General features: G+C 51.9%; 1 protein-coding gene across 1 annotated transcript in view; it reads right to left on the reverse strand.

Moving 5' to 3' along the window:
• Positions 1-9,970: 9,970 nt before the first annotated feature.
• The window catches only part of LOC121272209 (G2/mitotic-specific cyclin-B3-like), a 19,766-nt gene continuing 13,626 nt past the window's right edge, over positions 9,971-16,110 (reverse strand). Inside the window, exons 6-10 of the mRNA XM_041178736.1 lie at positions 14,699-14,791; positions 13,586-13,723; positions 12,207-12,362; positions 11,107-11,256; positions 9,971-10,063 (exon numbers count right to left, since the gene is read on the reverse strand). Coding sequence (XP_041034670.1) covers positions 9,971-10,063; positions 11,107-11,256; positions 12,207-12,362; positions 13,586-13,723; positions 14,699-14,791 — 630 coding nt within the window. The remainder of the gene's footprint in view (positions 10,064-11,106; positions 11,257-12,206; positions 12,363-13,585; positions 13,724-14,698; positions 14,792-16,110) is intronic.

Below are 16,110 nucleotides of genomic sequence, written 5' to 3' on the forward strand. Positions count from 1 at the left end.
AAGTGCACAGTCTTTCCCTGCTCCGATTTCCGATGTTCTTAAGTTTATCACCAACAAGAGAGAGAGAATCCAACTATCTCCCCCATGACGTGCAACAGCATTACCATCACTGAATCCCCCGCCGTCAAAATCCTGGAGGGTTACCATTGACCAGAACCTAAGCTAGAGCAGCCAGGTAAATACTGTGGCTGTCAGAACAGGTCAGAGGCTGGGAATCCTGCGGGGAGTAACTCACCTCCTGACTCTCCAAAGCCTGTCCACCATCTACAAGGTACAAGTCAGGAGTGTGATGGAATACTCCCCACTTGCCTGGATGAGTGCAGCTCCCACAACACTCAAGAAGCTCGACACCATCCAGGACAAAGCAGCCCCGCTTGATTGGCACCCCATCCACAACTTTAAACATTCACTCCCTCCACCATCAGTGCGCAGTAGCAGCAGTGAGCACTATATACAAGGTGCACCTCCCAAACCCACGACCGCTACCATCTAGAAGGACAAGGGCAGCAGACCCATGGGGAACACCACCACCTGGAAGTTCCCCTCCAAGTCACTCACCATCCTGACTTGGAAATATATCACTGTTCCTTCACTGTTGCTGGCTCAAAATCCTGGAACCCCCTCCCTAACAGCGCGGCGGGTGTACCTACACCACATGGGACTGCAGCGGTTCAAGAAGGCAGCAGCTCACCCACCACCTTCTCAAGGGGCAATTAGGGATGGGCAATAAATGCTGGGACCAGCCCAGCCAGAGAATGAATGTGTTGCTATAAAAGGACTTTGAAACTTGGGTCACAAAGTCAGTGTCATTGCTGGTTTCTATGTGTTTATAATCCAGGATGCGGGGGGGGTGGGGGGGGGGTCTGCTCTCCCCAGGGGGTGGGGGGGGGGGGGGTCTGCTCTCCCCAGGGGTTGGAGGGGGGTCTGCTCTCCAACTGTGAACCTTTTCAATGCTGTTTGGGTTAATCCTGGCAGGTCCCTGAGCCAAGGTTGGCGGCGGGGAGGTGAGTGGGCAGTTCCGCTCTCTGCCTCCGGGCGGCGCCGAGGGGCCCGTCCTTGGTGTGGCTCGACACCGCCGCCCACAGGGCGCTGGCTGGAACTGCAAAGCTGCGGGGGCAGCGGCCGAGGGGACGCACAGGGGGTTAAAGCGGGCGGGTCGCGCCCCGGCACGACTGGCTCCTTCTGAACTCACCTTCGCTGGGAGGGGGAAGGGGGGTTGTGGGTGTGGTGAGAGGCGGGGGAGAGGGGGGGGGGGGGTGGGTGCGGGGAGGCTTTCCGAGACGTCCACGCGGTAGGGCGGTCGGCCTGGATGTTCGGCCACGTGGGGCATCGCAACCCATCCACACCCCCAACACGCGGCTCTGTCCTTCCACAAACTTTTCATTGCACGGAGGAGGGAGGAGGGGGAGGAAGAGTGGGGGTGGGGGGGGGGGAGGAGGAGGGAGAGGAGGGGTGGGAGAAGGGGGAGGGGGAAGGAGGGAGAAGGGGAGAGGAGGGGGAGGGGGAAGGGGGTGGGAGGAGGGGGGAGGAGAGGGGAAGATGGAGGGGGGGAGAAGGGGGAAGGAGGAGGGGGGGGGAGGGAGGAGGAGGGAGCTGCAATAGAAATGTTCCCCCCTTTCTAGCTGAGGCCTCCCATTGCCGACAGTCACAGTGGGTGCTGACCGTGTGGGGAGGGCAGGGCTGCAGCGAGGGGGGTGGGGGGTGGGGGTGGGGGTTGGTGGTGGGTGGGGGTGCACTGTTGATCCACCAGAAGGATACCGGTCCTGAAAAGGTTAAGTTACGAGGACCCTCTGCTTGCCACCCCTTTGTGTTTCTAAGATTAATGGGTGATCTGACTGAGGCGTTTAGGATGAGGGAAAGGACTTGAGAGAATCAGCCAGAACAGGAGGGCAGGACCTTAAATTTGGAGCCAGGTGGTCCGGGGGTGACGACAGGGAGCGTTTCTTCACACGAGGGGTGGGGGGGTGGTTGAAATCTGCAACTCTCTGCCCACAGAGAAGCTGTTGAGTCCTGGGCGGGGAAATTGGAAATTTCAGAACCGAGATTGATAGGTTTTTTTGTTGGGTAAGGGGATTCACGGCTTCGGAACAAAAGGCCGGGCCAGTGCAGAGTAAGAGCCAGGTCAGCAGGATCGAATCGAATGCTGGAACGGGCTGGAGGGGAGGAATGGCCTCCTCCTGTCCCTGTTTCCCTCGGCCATGCGTGGGGAAGGGGTGGGTGGGGGATTGGCAGTGCTACGCTGCTCAGAGAGGAAATCTATTGGCTGCCCAGACCCCCTGACCTCACACTGTAAGCGGGGGGGGGGAAGGGGTGTAGGGTTCCAGGTTGCTGGCTCTCTCAGGGTGGCTGGTTGAACATGGACGACACTTGGAGGGCGGGTCGATTCTCCAATGGCCTCAGCTGCTGTTCGCCTGAGTGGAGGTGGATCTTGGACGTTCGGTCAGTCACCAAGGCCCACAGGTCATCAGAAGCTGTTCCCAGACCCTCCGCTGGGGAATGCAACTGGGTGATGGAAACCACAAGGAGGCTGTCTTCACTTTGCTTCATCCTTATCCAGTGCTGCAGGGTCTGTCTCTGTGTCGAGGTACAGACCCCCTCCCACCCGGTGCTGCAGGGTCTGTCTCTGTGTTGAGGTACAGACCCCCTCCCACCCGGTGCTGCAGGGTCTGTCTCTGTGTTGAGGTACACCTCTCCCCCGCTACATTTTGTCCGGTTGAAAGCTCTCCACATGTGAGGTTCAGTAATCAATGTTGGTGAGCTTTCTGGCACAAAAGGGCAGAGGCTTGTCACTCACGCACACACCCTTGCAAACACAGACTTTCACACACACACTCAGACACAGAGGCACACAAAACACAGACACACACACTTGTAAACACACAGAGATTTCACACACATGCAAACACACACGTGCACTCACTGACAGAGACAGAGACATAGGTGCACCGCCACACGTATACCCCTCAGGCAGGGCTGTTTTAGCTCAGCTCAGCCAGCTGGGTGTGCCTTTGAAAATATTGTACACGGGACCGAATGAGTTTCCCTGTACTGCACAAGTGTGTAGATGTGTGTATTTGTATCTGAATATGTGACTGAATATGTCTGTACATGGGTGTGTGAATGTGTGTCTGTACACGTGTGTGAACATGTCTGTCCATATGTGGGTATGTGAATGCGTGTGTCCGTACACAGGTGTGTGAACATGTTTGTCTGTACACCGGTGTGTGAATGTGATTGTCTCTACACCGGTGTGTGAACAGGTGTGTCTGTACACCGGTGTGTGAACAGGTGTGTCTGTACACCGGTGTGTGAACAGGTGTGTCTGTACACCGGTGTGTGAATGTAAGCGTCTGTACACAGGTGTGCAAGCTCGTGCATCTGTACGTGGGTGTGTGAACACATGTGCCTGTACACAAGTGTGTGAGCATGTGCCTGTGCACGGGTGTGTGAACATGTGTGTCTGGACATGGGTTTGTGAAACAATTGTGTCCATACATGTGTACATGAATGTTTGCACCAATGCTGCGTGTAACTGTGTAAAAGGGTGTGTGCACAGATGTGTGAATGACTGTGTGCATGTGTGCGTGGATATCTGTACTGTCCATTAGTGTATCAGTAACTGTCTAATATTTTGCATTCATTCAAATGAAACTATCTCATGCTACACCTACTGAACCTCACAGGTGGTTGCTGGTGGGGAGACTCAGTTTTTCACAACCAGCTTCTGGGAGGAATGTCCTGGCCCAGCGAGATCTCCCGATCCAATAGGATCTCCAGTAGGACCCAGGGAGTTCATCTGGGCCAATAAGATCTGCCAATCCATTGAGAAGCCCTGGACCGATGAGATCACTTGACCAAACTTGATTCCCCGGATCAACATGATGTTTTATTTAATTCAATAATAGGATGTGAGTGTCACTGGTAAGGCCTGCATTTATTGCCAATCCCAAAAATGCCCTTCATCACCTAGAACAGCATGATCGCCAGACCCAGCTTGATCTCACAGTCCAGCAGAGTTGGCGGGTGAAGTGGAACCTCACTGGTGTACCCGAAGAAACACTGCAGCGCCGGTGTTGTGCCAGACTCGAAGGGGGTGGGGGGGTTGGTTCTGGAGAATGAGCGTGATCTCGCTCTGATGAGAGGGGGTCTTGGTGCCAGGTAGGGTGTGTGGGGGGGGGTGGGGGGGCACAGATGCTCCTCGACATTCAGTGAAGTGCAGGGTCGGTGTGACCAGTGACCAGCGACAGGAAGCTGGACTGGACACTCGAGAGCCGCTGCCTTGGAAAAGTTTGGCATGAGGAAAGGAGGGTAGAGAGGTACCGGTGCAGAGTGATGCAGTCATCGTTCCAAACGTCCGCCGTTGGGTTTGTAGGAATCTTACTCCCCGGACACCAATTCCTCCAACTCCTTGGCTCCCAGAGCAGGAATTTTAGCTACTTCGAAGGATACTCTGGAGAAGGTTACGCCAAGAGAAAGTACATTTAGGACAGATTACAATCTTTCTCTGCTTAAATTATTAAAAAATCTAAAAGACAAGGCTTTCTTCAGAGAATGATAAGAGCACAAGGAGGCCAATCATCCCATCGTGCCTGTGCCAGCTCTTTGAAAGAGTTATCCAATTAGTCCCACTCCACCCACCACCCAACCTCCCTCCCCCTCACCCCCTCCAACTCCACTACTCTTTATCCACAGCCCTGCAAATTTCTCCTTTTCAAGTGCAGTACTGAAAGTTCCTATTGAATCTGCTTCCGCCGCCCTTTCAGGCAGCGCCTTCCAGATCACAGCAACTCGCTGTGTGTAAAAAAAAACCTTCTCCCCATCTCCCCCCTCAGGTCCTTTTCCAGATTCTCTTCAATCTGTGTCCCTCTGGTTACCAACCCTCCCGCTGCTGGGAACAGTTTCTCCTCATTGACTCTATCCAAACCCCTCAATGATATTGAAGAACTCCATTAAATCTCCTCTTAGTGCAAGGCAAGGGTAGTGTTGTGGTAATGTCAGTGCTGTAGTTATCAAGAGGCCCAGGCTAATGCTGTAGGGACGCAGGTTCAAATCCCACCATGGCAGCTGGTGGAATTTAAACTCAATTAATATGGGCCGGGTTTAAACTAACTTGGTGGGAGTGTGGGAACCAGAGATACCCAGAATTAAGGGGGGTAGAGGCAGATAGCACTACAGTAGGGGACAGTAAATTATTAGGTAGGGTCAGAGAAAGTATGAGGTCTCGTATCTCAGGAAGGATGAGAGGGTCCAGAGGAGGTTCACAAGAACGATCCCAGGAATGAAAGGCTTAACATATGAGGAACGTTTGAGGACTCTGGGTCTACACTCAATGGAGTTTAGAAGGACGAGGGGGGATCTGATTGAAATTTACAGAATACTGAAAGGCCTGGATAGAGTGGACGTGGGGAAGATGTTTCCATTAGTAGGAGAGACTAGGACCCGAGGGCACAGCCTCAGAGTAAAGGGAAGACCTTTTAGAACAGAGATGAGGAGAAACTTCTTTAGCCAGAGAGTGGTGAATCTATGGAATTCATTGCCACAGAAGGCTGTGGAGACCAGGTCATTGAGTGTATTTAAGACCGAGATAGATAGGTTCTTGATTGGTAAGGGGATCAAAGGTTACGGGGAGAAGGCGGGAGAATGGGGTTGAGAAACTTATCAGCCATGATTGAATGGCGGAGCAGACTCGATGGGCCAAATGGCCTAATTTCTGCTCCTATGTCTTATGGTCTTATGGTCCAAATCAGCGCTGTAGTGCATTATTGTGAATGCACAGAATGTGCTAAATAAGAGTTACAGGTGCAGACTGCCGTGTGGAAATACAATGTTGTGGTGATAACAGAGACCTGGCTAAAAGAAGGGCAAGAATGGGATTTAAATAATCCTGGACACAAGGCGTTCAGGGAAGACAAAAAAGGGGGGGGAGGGATGGAGGCATTGATTCAGTAGAGCACGGCAGTGCTGGATAAAGAGCATGTCCCAGAGGTGTCAAGGACGGGATCTATTCGGCTGGAACTAAGGAACAAAAAAGGTGTGATTACATTGTCCGGTATAGTCTATAGGCCACCAACTAGTGAGGAGAATGTAGAGGAACAAACGTGCAAGGAAATTATAGAGAGGTGTAAAGTTTAGAGTCGTTACAAGGGGGGACTTTATTTATCCGAATATAGACTGGGATAGTATTAGCGTAAAGGGCAGAGAGGCGCAGGAGTTCCGAGAATGTCTTCAGGAATTTTTTTTTACAGCAGTCTGCTTCCAGTCCAATGAGAGGGGAGGCACTACTGGGCCTGGTTCTTGAGAATGAGGTGGGTCAAGTGGATCAAATATCAGTAGGGGAAGGGGACAGTGATCATTGTAGGTTTAGATTGGCTACGGAGAAGGTCAAAGAACGATCTATAATAAGATTAATAACTGGGCTAAGAATGAATCTGGGCCGAATAAATTGGAATGAAAAGTTGGCAGGAGCAACAGTAGCTGAACAATGGGCTACCTTCATAGAAGAGAGAATTTGGGCACAGTCAAGGTATCTTCCCTCGAAAGGTAGGGCAAAGAAATCCAGAGCTCCCTGGATGACAAAAAAAGGTAGAGATTAAGATAAAGAAGAGAAAGTGTGCTGATGACAGATGACTGGTTCTCAGGCTGAACCGAGAAGGTTCAGAGAGGAAGAGAAAAAGCAAATAAGAGAAGTGAAGAGGGAGTATGAAAAGAGACTGGCAGCGAACATAAAAGGGGATCCCAAAGTCTTCTATAGGCATAAATAGTAAAAGGGTGGTAAAAGGAGGACTACCGATTGGGGACCAAAAAGGGGATTTACACATGGAGACAGGGGGAATAATTCAGGTACTAAATTAATACTTTGCCTCTGTCTTCACCAAGGAAGAATCTACCAAGGCCACAGTGAAAGAGGAGGTAACTAATACGCCATAAGGATTTAAAATTGATAAGGAGGAGATATTAGAAAAGCTGTCTATACTTAAAGTTGATAAAGCACAGGACCGGATGAGATCCATCCAAAGGTACTGAGGGAAGTGATAGTGGAAATTACAGGCATGGCCCATAATTTTCCAGTCTTCCTTAGACTCAGGAGTGATGCCAGAGGACAGGAGAATTGCAAATGTTACAACCTTGTTCAAAAAAAGGGTGTAAAGATAAGCCCAGCAACTACAGGCCAGTCAATTTAACTTTGGTGGTGGGGAAACTTCTAGAGACAATAATTTGGGATAAAATTAATGGTCACATGGACAAATACAATTAGTTAAGGAAACCAGCACAGATTTGTTAAGGGAAAACCGTGTTTAACTAACTTGCTTGAGTTTTTTGAACAGGTACCAGAGAGGGTTGATGAGGGCAATGCTCTTGATGTGGTGTACATGGACTTGCAAAAAGCATTTGATAAAATATTGCACAACAAACATGTGAGCAAAATTATAGCTCAGGGAATAAAAGGCACCAGCAGCAACATGGAGACGGAACTGGCTGGAGTGACAGGAAGCAGACCAGTGGTTAATGGTTGTTTTTCAGACTGGAGATAGGTTTATAGTGGAGTTCCCCAGGGGTCAGGGTTGGGACACTTGCTTTTACATATTAATGACGTAGGTCTTGGTGTACAGGGCACCATTTGAAAATTTGTGGACGATACGCAACTTGCAAGCGTTGTGAACTGTGAGGAGATTAGTGCAGAACTTCAAAAGGACATAGTCAAATTGGTGGAATGGGCGGACAAGTGACAGATGAAGTTCATGCAGGGAAATGTGAAGTGATTCATTTTGGTAGGAAGAACATGGAGAGACAATATAAAATAGGGGGTACAACTCTAAAGGGGGTGCAGGAGCAGAGGGACCTGGGTGTATATGTGCACAAGTCATTGAAGGTGATGGGACAGGTTGAGAGCACGGTTAATAAAGCGTACAGTACCCAGGGCTTTATTAATATAGGCATAGAGTACAAGAGCAAGGAGGTTAAGTTGAACTTGAAGGTTTAGAAGAATGGTTCCAGGGATGAGGAACTTTGGTTATGAAGATAGATTGGAGAAGTTGGGACTGTTTTCCTTGGAGAGAAGAAGACTGAGAGGAGACTTGATACAGTTATCCAAAATCATGAGGGGTCTGGACAGAGTAAATAGGGAGAAACTGTTCCCACTCCTGAAGGAACCAAAAACGAAAGGGCACAGATCTAAATTAATTGGTAAAAGAAGCAAAAGCGACATGAGGGAAAACTTTTTCACACAGCGAGTGGTTAAGTCTGTGGGTGTGGTGGAGGCAGGTTCAATCGAGGCATTCAAAAGGCAATTGGACTGTTTTCTGTAAAGGAGGAATGGGCAGGGTTACGGGGAGAAGGCAGGGGGAATGGCACTGGGTGAGCCGCTCCCTCGGAGAGCCAGTGCAGACAAGATGGGCTGAATGGCCTCCTTCTGCACTGTAATAATTCTGTGATTAACCTGCTCTGCTCTGAGGAGGACAATCCCAGCTTCGCCACTCACTCCGCATTAACTGAAGCTCCTCATCCCTGGCCCCATTCTAATAAATCTCCTGGGAACCCTCTCCAAGGCCTCGACATCTTTCCTAAAAGGCGGTGCCCGGAATTGGGCACAATACTCCAGCCAGGGTCTAATCAGTGGGCTTGGTGTAACGTTCCTAGTTCGGGAGTGCTGCAGTAACTCCTGGTGACCTCGCCTCTTCCTCCAAACCCTACCCTCAGAAACAGCAACAGGTTAAAAAGAAAATTGTTCCGAACCATCTGGAGGCATTTGAGCTGATGTCTTGTTGACGAGACTCTCCATTTTGTCCCCATTTCTCCAGGCTGCTTTCTGCCCCGGTATATACTGCAGCGACATTGACGTGATGACTTACCGGTGGGAGTACTTGGAGTAAATGACCCGCAGTTTCCTGTGTGGCTGTCCTCTGACCATCTTGTTCAGCCTGCCGAGGAGGCTGCATGCTCTCCGCTTGGTGTGGCACTCTGGCCTCTTCACAATACATGGCTGCACAGAGAGAGAGAGCGAGAGAGACAGACAGACAGACAGAGACAGAGGGAGACAGGACACAGAAGGAGAGAGAGAGACTCGGGGGATATAGAGAGAGAGGGAGAGACTGAGAGAAAGACAGAGAGGGAGAGTGACTGACAGAAGGAGTCAAGGGGAAGAAAGAGAAAGGGAGATAAAAAGGGGAGACACAGAGAGGCAGAGAAAGAGACAGAGGGAGGCAGGGGGACGAAGAGACAGACAGAGAGAGTGAGACAGAAGGGGACAAAGAGAGACAGACAGAGAGAGAGAGATAGAAGAAGACAGAGAGAGGGAGACAGAGAGACAGACAGGCAGACAGAGACAGATGGGGAGACACAAAGAGACAGAGAAAGAGACAAAGTGAGAGAGGGAAGGGGACAAAGAGAGACAAACAGACAGAGACAGAGACACAGAGAGAGAAAGGATAGAGAGATAGGAGGAGACAGTGAGGGGGAGATGTGGAGAGAAAAAGGGGGGTGACAGAAAGAGACAGAGGGAGGGAAACAGAGGAGAGAGAGAGACAAAGAGAATGCGAGAGAAAGAGAGGAAAAGCAAAATAGAAAGAAAAAAAGTGAAAAAAAAGGATTGGTGGACTTTTCTATTAATTCACGGGAATGTGGGCGTCACTGACTGGACCAGCATTTATTGCCCATCCCTAATTGCCCCTTGAGAAGGTGGTGGTGAGCTGTCTTCTTGAACCGCTGCAGCCCATGTGGTGTAGGTACACCCGCAGTACTGTTAGGGAGGGTGTTCCAGGATTTTGCCTCAGCAGTGATGAAGGCATGGGGAGGGAGGTCTTGTGGTGGAGTGGGTCATGTCCCTGCCTCTCAGCCAGAAGGTCTGGGTTCAAGTCCCACTCCAGGACTTGATGGCCTAAGGAAGGTGTGTTCATGATGCAGTCAAACAGGTTGATTATCAAATCCTTCCAATACACCTACGGCAGGCGGTAAGAGGGGGAGAGTCTCCTGGTCAGCCAGAACCATGTGGTGGCCCCATCTTCAAAGGCTCCACGTGCAGGTTCCTGGCGTGAGCTGTGGCAAGCATCCTCCTCGCTTCGAGGACCTACCCGCAGAAGGAATGGTTAAAATAAGTCCGAGGAATAGGTCCCTGTGGAGCTGGCCTTGCACAGGCAAGCTTCCTCTCCCCATCTCTCCTGAAGGGCACCAGAACACACCTGAGATCTCAGCTGTTGGTGTGAGTTTTGGGACTGTCCTTTGCCATCACTGCTGAGCCTGGCTGCAACCTCTCATTTGACAGAAATAAACTGTACTTATTTAGCGCCTTTAGCGCCTTTAGCGAAATGTCCCAGGGTGCTTCACAGGAACGATCACCAGACAAAATTCGACCCTGAGCCAGGTAAGGAGACATTAGGACAGGTGACAAAAAGCTTGGTGAAAGAGGTGGGTTTTAAGCAGCATCTTAAAGCAGGAGAGAGAGAGAGAGAGAGAGAGAGGCGGAGAAGTTAAGGGAGGGAATTCCAGAGATCGTGGCCCCGGGCAGCCGAAGGCCCGGCCGCCAATGGTGGAGCAATGGGAATCGGGAACGCTCGAGAGGCCGGAATTGGAGGAGCGCAGAGATCTCGGCAGGGTTGGTGGGGGGGCGGTGGGGGGGAGGTGGTTGTAGGAAGCAGTTACAGGGAAAGGGAGGGGGTTGAGCCCATGAAGGATTTTGAAGACAGGGATGGGAATTTTAAAATCGAGGCCCTTGTTGGATGAGGCACCAATGCCGGTCAGCGAGCAGAGGGGGCTGACAGATGAACAGGACCTTTGTTACGAGTCAGGGTATGGGACAGCAGAGTTTTGGATAGGCTCCAGTCTAGGGAGGGTGGAAGATGGGAGGCTGGCCAGGGGAGCGTTGGAATAGGTGGGTCTCGAGGTGACAGAGACACGGATGAGGGTTTTGGTAGCAGGTGAATTGAGGTGTGGGTGGGGGAGGAAATGGGTGATGTCACCGAGGTGAAATGAGTAAGCCTGTGGCTGAGACCTTGGGTGGTGGGTTGGAGCCTCTCTAAACGCGATGCCAGTGCTGTGATGTCCTGCCACCCAACCCCACCCCCACCCCCACCCCTGCCCTCTCATCATGTGACAAAGCCAATAGGCACAGACCTTTCCATCTGGACCAACCATCTTCATAGCCAGGCATAGGCAGGCTGATGCCACGCAGAATGCCCGCTCCTCCATGTAACTGTAGTCCTGCAGCGTCAGCTCGCAAAGGTAATGAGCCAATGCCAGGGTCTTCATCCCAACCTCGGTGCTCTACACTTGGAAAACAAAATGCTCAGTTCAGAACATAGGAACAGGAAGAGGCCATTCAGCCCCTCAAGCCTGTTCTGCACCGTTCATTCAGATCAAGTCTGCTGATCGAGGACCTAACTCCAGCCTGTGCCCCAGATCTCTTAACACCCTCGTTCAACAAAAAAAATCTATCAGCCTTAGGTTTAAAACTTACACTTGAGCTAACATTAATGGCGATTTGTGGATGAGAGTCCCACACTTCCACCACCCTCTGTGTGTAGAAAGTGCTTCTCAATTCCACCCTCGAAAGGTCTGGCTCTCATTTTTTAGGCTATGTCCTATTTTGACGTTTCCCCTGTGCCAACATCCCTGGAGATTCAAGAGCCAACAATACCACAGTCGTTGACTCACTGTAGCAGTCAATCTCCCATCAATTAGCTCCAAGAGTGCAGCACCTCTGCAATACTGCACCACACTCAGTAGCTGGGAGCTCAGGCATCAACAGTAGCCTAACCCCCAAGGGAAACCCATCACAGACCCTCCAACTGTTGACTAGACATTCTGTACTCCACTGTTCATCTTACTCCATTTATATAGAAGCATTGAACCAGACAGCAGAGAAAGAGACATTAGGACAAGTGACCCATGGGTTTGAAGGGGCATCTTAAACAGGGGGAGAGAGAGAGAGAGATAGGGAGGGAGGCGGAGAGGGCTAGGGAGGGAATTCCAGGGCCTTAGGGTCCCCAGGCAGCTGGAAGCCCGGCCGCCGATGGTGGAGCGACGGAAACCGGGGGGGGTGATGTGCAAGACGCCAGTGGAGTCCCGCCAATCCTCACACACAAGAAGGAATCTCTGTGATTGGCAAACATGAGCTGGAGCCCAGGAGGACTCAGCAATGTCAGAATAGGAGAAAGAAACTTGAAAAGACCCAAACTGCAGGAATAACCAATGGCGGTTGGTCTTGGGATTACCTTTGAGTAGTGGTGGAGGAAGCTGTACACAGTTGGGATGTTGATATCAAAATCAAGCACTTGAAGAATTGTCCTCTCCACCCTCAGCATTTCATCCCGTTTGTAGCTGTCGTCACAGATATAGAGGAAGTCGTCAACGTAGAGCAGGCAAAACTCCTGCAACGGAGAGTGAGGGTGTGACGGAGAGAGATGGAGAGGGGAACAGAGAAAGGACAGTGCTCAAGAGAGATGGAGAGTGATGGGGAGGGGGAAGAGGAAGAGTGAAGAACAGAGGAGAAAGATGGGGAGGGGGAAGAGGAAGAGTGAAGAACAGAGGAGAAAGATGGGGAGTGATGGGGAGGGGGAAGAGGAAGAGTGAAGAACAGAGGAGAAAGATGGGGAGTGATGGGGAGGGGGAAGAGGAAGAGTGAAGAACAGAGGAGAAAGATGGGGAGTGATGGGGAGGGGGAAGAGGAAGAGTGAAGAACAGAAGAGAAAGATGGAGAGTGATGGGGAGGGGGAAGAGGAAGAGTGAAGAACAGAGGAGAAAGATGGAGAGTGATGGGGAGGGGGAAGAGGAAGAGTGAAGAACAGAGGAGAAAGATGGAGAGTGATGGGGAGGGGGAAGAGGAAGAGTGAAGAACAGAGGAGAAAGATGGAGAGTGATGGGGAGGGGGAAGAGGAAGAGTGAAGAACAGAGGAGAAAGATGGAGAGTGATGGGGAGGGGGAAGAGGAAGAGTGAAGAACAGAGGAGAAAGATGGAGAGTGATGGGGAGAAAGGGAGAGAGAGAAGTAGAGAGCAATGGGCGAGACGCAAGACGCAGGGACACAGAGGGTGTTGGAGAGAGGCAGAGAAAGATGGGGAGTGATGGACATGGAGGGACAGAGAATGGGAGAGTGACAGAGAGAGACAAGGAGAGACACAGAGAGTGGTGGGGAGAGAAGAAGAGGGGACGTGAGTGACAGAGTAATGGAAAAGAGAGAGCGAGTGTGACGGAGAGAGAGAGAGAGAGTGATGGGGAGAGGGTGCGTGGTAGCTGAGTCAGCACTGGAGCAATAGGAGGGGGAGCGAGCTGGCTGGGGGAACCGGATCGGGGGCTAGGGCACCTGATGAGGAGGGGAAAGGCTTGGTGTGGGGGTGGGGGGGGGGAAACTGGATGGGGGCAGGGGAAAGGCACTGAAGGGGTGGGGGGGGTAAACAAGTGAACAGGATGTGGGACTGAGGGAAGCATATTGTTGGGGGAGAGGGGAAGGGTACAAGGGATGAATGGGGAGAGTGGGAAACAGAATGGGGAGGGGGGGCAGCGGAACCGGATGGGGGAGCAAGGGAGCGGGATGGGGGTAGAGGAAAGGGATGGGGTGGGGCAATGCGTACGACGGTGGGGACTGAAGGGTTCACCTCGAACTTGGCGGCAATGAGTAACGAGGTAGCCCCGAGCAACTGCAGCTCTTCACGTTGACACAGTTGCTTGGACAAGAAGCAGTCAACCATCTTCACCGCCAGGTACAGAGTTTCCAGGAGCAAGTCATAACACTCCTGTGGGCAGCAAGAAAACAGATTCCTGTTAAAGAGGGAAAAGGATAAACAGTGAGAGAGAGAGAGTGAGAAAGAGTAATAGGCAGACTGAGAAAGACAGAGACAGAGAGAGGGAGGTTGAGAGAATGTGACATAGATCAGCAGAGGAAAGAAAAAATCTTGCATTTCTATAGCGCCTTTCCCCACCTCAGGATGACCCAGAGTGCTTTTCAGCCAATGAAGTACTTTGGAAGTGTAGTCACTGTCGCAATGTAGGAAACACAGCAGCCAATTTGCACACAGCAAATATGGTAATAACCCAGATCATCTGCTTCAGCGACACCGGTTAAGGAATAAAGACACCGCATCTGACAGTGCAGCACTCCCTCGGTACTGGCGCAGGAGTGTCAGCCAGCAGCATGTGCTGGGGTCCCTGGAGTGGGACTTGAACCCACAACCTCTGAGAGGACAGGGGAGGTGGACTGACAGAGAGGGAGGGAGGGAGGGAGGGGAATAAATAAAGGGGAATCAATTAACAGCGAGTGTAAAGCCAAGGAAAGGATAGCGCAAAGAGTCAAAGTCAGAGAGAGAGAGAGAGGGTGAAGTGAAACTAGATGAAGCTGTGAGAGACAGGGCGCGCAGGGTAAACGCCGAGTGAAGAAACAGCCTTGCTTGGTTTTGGTGCTCTCAGCAGCGCCATGTAAGCACTGGCTAAACGCACATGGGAAGAGCAGCCGGTCAGTAGTACGTCTGTGGGGGGGGGGAGAAAACCCAGAACGAACCAGGGCCTGAGGAGGTGGAAAACTGCGGAAGCAGAATTAACCCACTGGCTGGAGGAATTATACGGCAGGGACGGTGATGAGGAGTGGGGAGGTCCTAAATCAGGGCAGATTAAGACCATGGTCACCCCCCCCACTCCCCCCACCCCAGTGCCCAGGCTGGACCTGAGGGCCCGGAGCATCAGTGCGACCCCCACCCCACCACCACCAAACATACCTGGACTTCCACCATCCAGTCAATCAGAATGGCTCTCATGTGTACGCTGATCTCTGGCTGTCGGTTTATATAGCTCGATAGGGCAAACTGCTTCTGTGGGGGGGGGGTCACACAGACACAGCCCGTTTGTATGATGTTCCAGAGAGAGTGAATGCTCATACCGCGGCTTCCCACAGCCCGGCAAGAGAAATGGCTTTCCCCACTGCCCCCCACCACCCCCCTCCATCGCTCCGCTGTCTTTACAATGACAAGGCTGCCCTGTCCTGCTTCAGGAGCTCAACTTACATGCCTATATGACAAAGAGCAGGCAGCTAAACCCACTCCCGGGGTCTAATGTGCCAGTCCACCAGCTTCACTTCACAGCTCAGTGCATCGCACTCACCTCCCACAGCCCTCGGTCCGAGGCCCCACTCCAGAGGCATGAGCACCATAATCCAGGCCAACATTCTGCAGTGCCAGTACTGAGTGTGAGAGTCAGCACTGAGGGAGCGCCGCACTGTCAGAGGGTCAGTACTGAGGGAGTGCCGCACTGTCAGAGGGTCAGTACTGAGGGAGTGCTGCACTGTCAGAGGGTCAGTACTGAGGGAGTGCTGCAGTGTCAGAGGGTCAGTACTGAGGGAGTGCCGCACTGTCAGAGGGTCAGTACTGAGGGAGTGCCGCACTGTCAGAGGGTCATTACTGAGGGAGTGCCGCACTGTCAGAGGGTCAGTACTGAGGGAGCGCCGTACTGTCAGAGGGTCAGTACTGTGGGAGTGCAGCACTGTCAGAGGGTCAGTACTGAGGGAGTGCCGCACTGTCGGAGTAAGTACTGAGGGAGTGCCGCACTGTCGGAGGGTCAGTACTGAGGGAGTGCCGCACTGTTGCAGGTGTCATCTTTTGGATGAGATAGTAAGGTGAGATTCCCAGCTGAAGTCTCTGGAGTGGGTCTCTAACCCACAGGCTTCAGACTCAGAGAGTGTTGTCTATTGACACTGCCTTGTTGCTGTTCCTTCAGAATCGGGCAGACGACGTTGGGACAAGGCAAGGAGACTGGCATTACTCAACACATTACAGATTAAACCCCATCACTCCGGTCTGAGAAAGAGCTGCTTTTGTCTGCCAACCAGTGGAGCCAGAAGGGGGGGTGGCGGTGAAGGGAAGGGGTATATTAGCCTGGAATATCGTGCTCCTGATCACTGGAAAGAGAGCAACCTCAGCCTTGCAGGATTGGACACAGCTATGAAGCTCACTCTGGTTCTGCTCTGTGCTGGCGTCGATGCTGCACATGAGCCTCCTCCCACCCCCTCTTCATCTCACCCTATTGGCATGTGCTTCTGTTCCCTTCCCCCTCATGCATTTATCCAGCTTCCCCTTAAATGTATCCACACTATTCACCTTAACCAATCCCCATGGGGGCAGGCTCCACATTCTCC

This window comes from Carcharodon carcharias, chromosome 33 (genome assembly GCF_017639515.1).
Source record: "Carcharodon carcharias isolate sCarCar2 chromosome 33, sCarCar2.pri, whole genome shotgun sequence".
In the NCBI taxonomy this organism is placed as follows: Eukaryota; Metazoa; Chordata; class Chondrichthyes; order Lamniformes; family Lamnidae; genus Carcharodon; species Carcharodon carcharias.